Source organism: Acyrthosiphon pisum, chromosome A2 (genome assembly GCF_005508785.2).
Source record: "Acyrthosiphon pisum isolate AL4f chromosome A2, pea_aphid_22Mar2018_4r6ur, whole genome shotgun sequence".
Taxonomy (NCBI): Eukaryota; Metazoa; Arthropoda; class Insecta; order Hemiptera; family Aphididae; genus Acyrthosiphon; species Acyrthosiphon pisum.
The window spans coordinates 63,902,621-63,912,799 of NC_042495.1; the positions used below are offsets into that span (position 1 = coordinate 63,902,621).

The 10,179-nt window shown below is 31.2% G+C and overlaps 1 protein-coding gene across 3 annotated transcripts in view; it reads right to left on the reverse strand.

The window, feature by feature from the left end:
• LOC100162256 (monocarboxylate transporter 1) overlaps positions 1 to 10,179 on the reverse strand; it is a 98,276-nt gene that overhangs the window by 27,065 nt on the left and 61,032 nt on the right. Inside the window, exon 1 of one of the 3 annotated variants that reach the window (XM_003242120.3) lies at positions 1,813 to 2,614. The exons of the other annotated variants lie outside the window; for them this stretch is intronic. Coding sequence (XP_003242168.1) covers positions 1,813 to 1,821 — 9 coding nt within the window. The 5' untranslated portion in view covers positions 1,822 to 2,614. Of the gene's footprint in view, positions 1 to 1,812; positions 2,615 to 10,179 lie in introns of those variants that run through there. 3 annotated transcript variants of the gene reach the window in all.

The window sequence follows — 10,179 nt, forward strand, 5'->3', positions numbered from 1 at the left end:
TGGTTATAAAGAACACCTAAGGTACCTACGTTATAAGCTAGATTGCCAAGTGCTAGAGTAAGTAGCTATATAAGCTAAGAAGTAGTTATAAGTTTGACCTAATATCCAACGATTTGAACTGTTTCTACTTGACATAACTAGTCAATTGAATAGTAAATATTCAGTATATTAATCTTTATCTATATCATATAATGTAATTTAAAGGAATGTAATAAAAAAAAAATGACGATAATTAAATATTTTAAATAAGTATGGGGTAAACTTAATTATTAACAATACATCCAAATAGCTAACAGAATCTTATAAACAAATATTGGAAATCATGAATGCAATTGTGGCCAAACCATTGTGGGAGGTGGGGGGGGTGTAAATGCCTCTCGACCTTTTTCAAAATAACTTTTAGGTATATAATATCGAGTATAATATTTATATAACAGTACCTAACCATAAATTATATTTTTAATATTCACATGGTGCATGTTAAAAAATCGGCCTCATCATCACCCCCCCTCTCCCGTGACATATTTAGCCACATCATTAGCTGATGTATTGTCTTTTTTTTATTAAAACACTCTTTGCGGTAGTGTAAAGATATAGTGGGTAGTCCCTAAGACTTAGACAACAAATTGTATTTAAAAAATACAGACGTAGACTTAATTGAAAAAAAAATAATAAGACCTACCTAAATAAAATCTTGAATAATTTTGGTTCAACATAATTGTTTAAAAACGTTACGATTTATCAATGGTTTCGAATTTAGCGATACCGGTGATCCCCAGCTCGACCTATATTTTGAATATCATTGATTTAATAATTGATAAGCGTAATCATGGATACGCAATAGGATTTTCAATTTGTGGATAAAATGAATCGTCATAATATTATATTACCTACAAAATATTAAACAACCATTAACCACAATAATTTAACGATATGACGGTAGTGATACCTTTCATACTGAGAAAATATTTTAACATATTGAAATTTAATTTTATTGTAGGTATATCGTATATAAAAATCCCAACTACAAAGGTATTGATTAGATTACATAATCTATTCGTAAAGTTTTTTTGGATCGACGGCAAGTCAGTATGCCGGCGTGGATAATCTGTTATGATGATTGTTGTTTTCGTCATCGTCGGTTGGATAGATCAAATAGTGTGGAACATATTATAACTCAGGTGTTTTCACCGTTTCACCCCCTACCTTCCCACTGAAAGCACAACGTGAACGTGCCCACTCGCGCGATAACTGTTATCACGACGCGGGCGGCGCTGAACGATCGTAAAAATGAGAAAGCTTCTTATAAATTATACAATTAATATTTTACACACAAGGTTGTTAGTAGGTCCTAGGTACTTTTTTTACCTAGGTCCACCGGTTCCGAATTCGGTGGCTGGCAAATGCTATGCCGTCTAATTTTAGTACCCGAATCCAACGGCCAACGGACTTGGTTCGGATTGATCGAGAGCCAAAAAAAAAAACAACCTAGGCGAGCGCCCTAAATTTTGTTTTCTTCAGACAACACGCACGCCTGGTGAAGAAGTGACGCGGGGAGCGAACGACAGGTCGATGCTTCTTCAGAAATCTAACCGTTCCTGGATATCGGCATCATTAGTATAATAATTGTACTGAAAACTAGAGCTACCCGCGGAGTGAAAAAAAATCTTGAAAGTAGAAACTAGAAAGGTCTCACACATTTACGAGACAGTTTGTTTTGAAATTATTTTATCAATAACATATCACCACCCCTCCCCCTCTCATAGACAGCAATGCTAGCGGCGGCAGTTACCGACGCGTTTTTAAACTGACCTTAGACATGGCGGCGATTGGAGACGTTACGCGTCAACGACCACGAAAGTTGGATCTTGAAGTGACACAACGGCGACGGCGTTAAGGAAGTGCAGGCAAAACAGCAACAAAAGCCGGCCGGCCGAGATGCCTGTGTAACCGGTGGTGTCGGGTGGACAGGATACACGAATGCGCGAGCCAGACACCGCCGCGTTTCAATGGCGACAGTAAGATGGCGTCGTCTGGCTCGTAGACATTTCGAACGCGCCGTATACACGGGTACGATGGTGTGTTCTCCGGGGTACAATAACAGTGGTACACCCTTGCGGTGTTACGACGATCGCTGCCGTATAAAGATAACGAACGATGTACCGTCGTCGACGTCGGCGAGCCGCTCGTTCCGATGACAAACGAAATGAATCCGCGTAACAGAAACGGTTTGAATTATTTTTCAGAAATTAAAATATTAAACTAATATTGGCGGCAGCGTCGATGATCGTACACGGTGGTGGTACACTACAACAATACACAACAGAGGAACCGTGTGTGTGTGCGTGTGTGTCAGTGTGTGCGCACAGTGTGCTGCGGTGGTGGTAGCGCGGCAGCCTACTCGCACGTCAAGAAACCATGGCCGACTGACGGGCACACCGACACCGCACACGGGGACGGGCCGTCGGTCGGGCGACAGAAACCGTTGTGTGAACGCGTGCGCGTGTGCGTTTATACGTGTGCGTGCGTGCGTCCGCAAGCGACCGAGCCAACAATCGGCGACACGAAACGCGCTATAGTCGCTACCGACCTCACTGACGCGGTGGACCGGCGGCAGTACGCGCGGTGTACACCACTACTACACCGGTGCGGGTGCCGAGTGGGACGTGCAAGTGTGTGCAACACGCAGGACGACGTCGCCCGTCGGTGGTAGAGTGGTGACGACGGCGCCGGCGGACGCAACAGCCATATTATCTATCGGTGACGTCACGACCTAGTGCGCGGCATTGTGGCCGCCGATATTATATTATTATGAAAACCGTCCAACCACCGCCGTCGTTATTATTAATTTTTATATTCCTCATCGACGAAGTACTGACACATCGCGTTACAGAATTTATGTTACAAATTATATATTTTTAATTTATAAACATGTCTCAATTTGACATATTTTGTTGTGTCACGACGTTGTTTGAGTCCGCGTTATTCTCGTTGCATCGTTTGTAATTTTATATCGATTGTCGGCGGCGACGGTTATAATTACCTACGACCCATGGGCGCTGCAGATCGATAAACCCGGTCGTAAATTTAACGTTATAAATATTACTATATTACTATTATCATTGATTATAAATACTAGTATTTATAATCAATGCTATTATGTATTACCCGAATTCACCCTGGGAAAACAATTATCAATTAATTCGGCACTCTGTATATTTCGGGTTTATAAGTATATATCAGTTCATGGACATGCCGGTGGTGTACCTCGCTTTGTGGACAAATACGACCGGTGTGGCAATCTGAAGTTTGTTCGATCCCACCCTCCACCTATCGAACGTAGTTTAAACTACTTTCTAAACCTTTTTGGTATCGTAAGAACAATATTTTTGAAATGTTTGTCAAAATCGGTCATGTAGTTTTTGAGCGTATAAACTACAACCACACACACCAATTGCCTTTTATTTATGTAATAATATATAGTATATATATATGCTTAATGAATAAAGAAGATCCTACTATCTGTACATGCTGCAGGGTCACTCTCACTGTCAAACATAATTTAACCGAGTGCAGAATCTACAAAACAGAAAGAGAAAAGTATCAAATATCAGATCATCTAGAAAAAATACTTAACCCAGAACCCACCAACATCCTCAAACTCACTCAGTTCCTTGCAGAAACCCAACTACTGAAGAAAATTTAAAATATACAATATGTCATTACTCATTGTATATATCTTTTTATCTCTTTTTATATATATATCTAATACACAAACGTAATTGTAAGCTATATTTTTTTCTTTTTTCAAATGTATCTAATACGTCCAATTGCCCCCGATGCCGCGGACTGTTTTGTCTAATAAAAAAAAAAATATATATATATAGATAGATTACGTGATATTATACACATACCGTCGTTTTTACTAACCTCCGAACCCAAAAAACTCCTCAAGTCCACCAAATATTTTCCTCAACTTATCCTCGCAGTATAATAAATTATGTTGATACGAGTTAATTTATATTTTTAGCCCCTCCCCCCACCAGATTGTATTTGTAATGCAACCCAGGTACTTAAAGCATGTCTGAGTGTTAGTTATTATATGTATAGGTAATTGGTAGGTACAATTACTTTATTATTACACTTGGTCGACCAAAACAACGGTGACGATTGTCCCTGTAGCTATTGTTGCAGTGTTTCGAAGGAGGATTTCACATTTTAGTGTTTGATAATTTTTTTAACGCGTCTGATCAGACTGGAGATAATATATCCCCGTCGTTACCCGATTTACAAATTATGTGGCACAGTCCTGCAACTAAACAGACGATGTTTTAATGTCATTATATATAGGTATAGAAGTATTAGTGTCTGGTCTACTGTCTACGCGTTGTCGTAATGTGTTTCGGTGTTCGGGACGCTTTGTTCGTTTCAGACTATCAGTATCATGTCCTATATTCATATTTCATATACACCCCTTATTTGCTACCTACTCACACGGGATAAGATCTGTACCTGTATTTTATTTTATGTCGGTACTGAAACAGAATTGCACCCATGTGACTGCTTACGCCTTACGAATTCGACTTCTTAAAAAAACCTATACCTACCTACATAATTATTTCAACAAAACTTGCGAGTTCAGGTAGCATTTTTGAGTGACTTTTTTTGTAATTATTCAAAAATACAGGCGTACCGCATTAATTATAGTCTCAACAATTCCACATAAACCAATTTCGTAAAAATGTAATCAAATACCATTATAATATTATGTACATTGTTATAAATATTTCGATATTTAACTTATAACTTTAAAATGTAGGCACCTAATACAATTTGAATTCGAAAAGTAGTTCAAATGCTATTCATAATTAAATTAGTACAATTAAACAGGTAGTCGTTTATTATTATATAATAATATACGCATGTAGGTATTACTACGTAGGTAAAATCGTAATTGTATAAAAAAATATTGTCGATTTCCAGATAATAAATCTAATTATATGTTACAATTAATTAATATAAACAAACGTATAGATGTTTTTAAAAATATTTATTTACTTAACCAATTTACGCACGCAAACATGATAAATGATAATTCATAATATTGATCACATTAAAGTTATGAATGTAGCCGTATGCACAAAAAACAGATATAAGGTAGGTAGGTTCGTTAGTAAAATAAACAAAAAATATTGGCATTTCATAATTTCATCATTAGGATATGAATATATTAGGTAATATACATTTTACGAAAATGTTAAGAACCGTTGAATATGATACATAAATACAGTAGGATGCACTAACATTAATTGTTCGATATAAATTAAAGTGCGTATTTTGTTTCAAATCGATCGACATTTTTGCATGTCTTTAATTTATATAAGTAAAAAGTTAATCAATACTAAGTAATATGTTTACGTCAACCCGTAATTAAAATTAAAATACGCATCTATATCATTTGCCAATCATTTCTGGCCACAGTGAATTACTAAATATACACATTGCACGCATTCAAGTTTAGTAAATTAGTAAGTATAGTAAGTAATTATAGTAAGTTAAATTATTGAGAGTTACGTTATATAAAATAAAACTCGGGCGACGTATTATTATAGCTATATAGACACTATTATTTTTTTTTTGCATAAATAAACTGGCAATACTATACGAGAGTGACGAGACGAATATTTTTTTAGCTAATATACCTAGGTACTAGGTAGACTAACCTAACCTAGGTGGCTAGGTATGCTTAATACTTTTATTCCTATATACTACAAATATATGTTACTTAAGGAAATACCTATAAATTATAATTTTAAATATTTTTACATTTCTAAAAATTAATATTATCGGCATATAAAATCTTTTATTTAATATATAAATATCAATTTAACATAATATTATAAGCTAATACTTACCTAGTAGCTATACTATGTTTTGTTTTTCGTAAATGAATATATTTATAATATATTTATGTTCCTAATTTATTTCATGCTTTTGAAAAAAAATCGTTCAAGAGCAATAATATTCACTATTTGTCAATAATGAATAAATATTGTTTTATTTGATATAATATACATACAACATACCTACATCTATTCAAATATAATATATGGTATATTTGACCGATATCTGAAATTCAAGTGTTCGAAAAAATTGTATTAATATTATCATTCCGTTGAATTATAGAACAAAGTATGTTCAATATTTAAAATAATGTTATAATAAATACCTACAGGCTCAAATGGACATGCATGTCATTTACGGCATTTACGCATTTCTCATAAATATATAATTGAATATAGAAATAGTATTAGGTACCTATCTAGTATAGTCTATTATATATAGTATTATACATCTATAATCTATATCAATAGTTGAATTATCGATAATTTAAATATTTTTTATGCGGTTGGACAAGGAAATTTATAAGCACTTTCTAATCTACTTAGGTAGGTATAATTAATAAATCACAATAATTTAAAAATGGTAATTTTTTGATTAAATATTTCATTGTCGCTGCACGTGAACACATAAAATAATTTAAAACAAACAAAGATAATAATGTGCATTGAGACTTGAGAGTTAACGAAGGTAGTATTATCCATTAATAGGAATAGACATTAACACGTTTAAAATATACAGGAAAGAGTAATATTATTATTTAAAAAAATAGATAATAATACAATATTATTACATAATTGACTATACTTTTGTCTAGAACAATATCATATTATATTCGCATACCATAGCGTACTTATGTAGTTGAAAAATAAAAACATGTTTACTGTGTGTATCTGCATGTTTTTTATATGTATATAGGGCATAGGTATACCTATAATAATATAATATATAATTATTATATAGACTTCAATTTATAAGAAGGTCCAAATATAGGAATTTCTAAAAGCGTTTTACATCAATATTTTATTAGCAGTTCGTACATTAATTAATACGCAAGATTAATCAGTATTCAGTACCAATAACGCATATAATCTATAGACATAAAGTTGTATAAATTGTTACTAACAATTTTATTATAGGTAGGCTAGGTTAGGTACCTTTATCTTGCACATATCCGATATTTGTCAAGGATAATGTGACGTGATTATTTATTATTATATATGGGTTGATATCTTTATAAAAATAAATATGGATTATTTCACTAATATTTGTAGGAGTAAATGGGAATGAGGACAGAACAATAAATTGAAAACATTTTAAAGTCGTCAATTAAGAGTTCTACTCCCCCGTCGTATAGATCGTAAAAATTATTGACGTTTCTTATTTGCTTATAGGGTCTATACCATCTAAGTATCTGTTTTCTATAATTTTTAATAAACGTTCATCCCAAATAAATATGAGCTATTTTTAACAATATTAAATTGTTATACTAAATATAATTAATAGCCAGTAGGAATACAGTCATACAGATAAATTTTATCCAACGAATTCCAAACATCGATTTAATTGTCCACAGTTGTTGTATTCGGAGTTGTTTAAAAATTAACGATATTATGTAAATTACTAATCAATAAATAACTCAATACAAAATTATTATTATTGAATTTTCACTACGATGTGGATTTCTTAATTCTGATTAAAAATTAGAACGTTTTATATGATATCCTAAATAAAATAAAATATATTCATTACTACATATTTACTGATAACTTACAACGTATTATAATAATATACAATCCAGTTTTTAGAGCATTTTAACGATATCATTGTAGCTACTATTTTTTTTCTTTTTAAGATAGGTACTCACTATATTTTCAAATTTTTTTTTAAATACAATTTATAGGGGGAAGTTATATGTTTTAAGTTATTCCCTACAACATTACCATTTCGAACCTCAGTTATTGCCCATGACAGACATAAGTGCAACTAGGGGCCACTTATAATAGCCCTCACGAAATAAATTATTAAACTGTTTCGTAAAATATTAATAAACCTTTAAAAATTCAGCTGAAAGTATTTCTTATTTTTTTATTTTTTTATTTTTTGGCAAAATTTAATTATCTTATTTTTATTAAAACTTTATAATTATTTTATATTGCGCCTATGATAAGTATGGTAAATATCATTAGATGAATGCCTGTATTTGTCTTAAAGAAATAATTTATGTCTGTATATTGGCAAGATTATTGTACATAATTTTACAGTAGGCATATTCACTAAACTATAATATAGTGTATTGCGGAATAAAAATTCCCGGGAAAAAATCCTCGACGAACAATCCAGGAAAACAATCCCCGACCCTAGGAAAAATAACCCCATGATTACAATACTACTGACGATCACAAGAAACTGATTAATCAAATATTTTTTAAAAGCCAACTAGTGTACCTAATTATCACATTATTAATATTTAATTACAAATATATAATAAATCATTTTAAAAAATAACAATAATATTACAGTAGTCACTCGATAATTCGAAATTCAGGGGACCGAGTTAAAAATTCGATTTATAGAGGTTTTCGATTTACTGAGTGTTCGAATTAATCGAGGGAAAAAAAATTAATTCGAATTAAAAAGAGGTGGAAAATTGTACATAATGTATTGCGTTTAATTTGACATTTACTTCTTATATATAAATATTATTATGTATATTTTAAAATTATTAATTGATATTTATTTATTATACATACATATTATTACATTTTATATTTATTTTTAATATTATTATATTTTACATACATATTACATATTAAAGAAATCTGTTATTTTTTTTGTGAAGAATTGTTGGTCACAATCTGGTCCATAGCGTTGTCTAACTTACTGGTAGCATTGAAAATTGTATCGCATCTTTTTTCGTCCATTTCAGATTGCTCAAAAAACCATCGTCGTTATTAGGTTTCATTACGGAGTACGTTAAATAGAATTGTACATAATCCCTTATAAATATGGACGTACATATGTTTAAAGAAATTCGAATTATAGAAATTCGTGAAAAAAAATTCGAATTGTAGAGTGTGCCTCACCGACAGACATTTCGAATTATCGAGGGGACCGGAATACATGTATTTTTTTCAAATTATAGAGTTTTTCTCAGGGGACTTAGCGTTTTAGTTCGATTTATGATGTTTTTCGAATAATCGAGGTTCGAATTATCGAATGACTACTGTATTTTGTTTTAAATCACGATTTCAAATAACATATTTTAAAAGATTAGTTACGTACATCCATTAACTATTTGTTTGATAATTATTTGTATCATTGTATTATATATTTTTATTTTTTATTTTATAATCTTTTAAATATTGTATCTTACTTAAAACTTCTAAAAATGGCTCCATAATACTACTACTAATAATTATTATTAATATTTACATTATCGCCTAAATATTATAAGGAAACGTAGTATTTTATTTTGGATATATTATAAAATATTAATATATAATAAAAAACAAATATTATTGTTATTGTTTGAAAATTATAATATAAATAAAATAAGTTAAATTGTATATAATACGGTACCATCTTCATATTTTAAACTTTGAATATAGATTGTTTTTAGATTCTGAGTGGAACGATGAATGTATTGATTTTACAATGATGTGTGTTTTTTTATTTTTTTTTTATTTTTTTTGTGTGTGTACACGATAAGTAGTCGAAATAATGCTACGATTTTCAACTTCAGTATCTTGTTCGATCAGAAAGTGAATATCGTTGGTGTATTGGGGAGGTCAAAATTTAAATTTCCCAGTAGTTTTCAAAAGAGCCGGGAAAAACAAAAGAAAAATTAAGGAAAAACGGGAATTTTTACGCAAAATCGATTTTTCATAAAATTGAATTTGGTTTTTGGTGTAACTTTAAAAAAAATTACCGTAGATACATGAAATTTTGACTGAATGTTTATCTTAGCATCTTTTATACACCATAACATTTTCAAAATATTTTGATGTATTTTGAGCTCTTTACGGACATTTTTATTTTCCATTTTTTTTTAGTTTTTTTTCTAAAAATATAAATAAAATTTTATTTGTTGGATAAAAAAGCTTGAAAATTTAATAGAAGGCTCCTAGTATATTGTTTCAAAGGCAGATGAAAAATATTAAAAATCGTTAGTCACAGTTTTTTTTTTAAGCATTTAAAGTTCAAAAAATGACAAAATATGGAAAAATCACGAAAATTTGCAAATTATTTCGAGTTATAAATTCATAAAAATTTTTC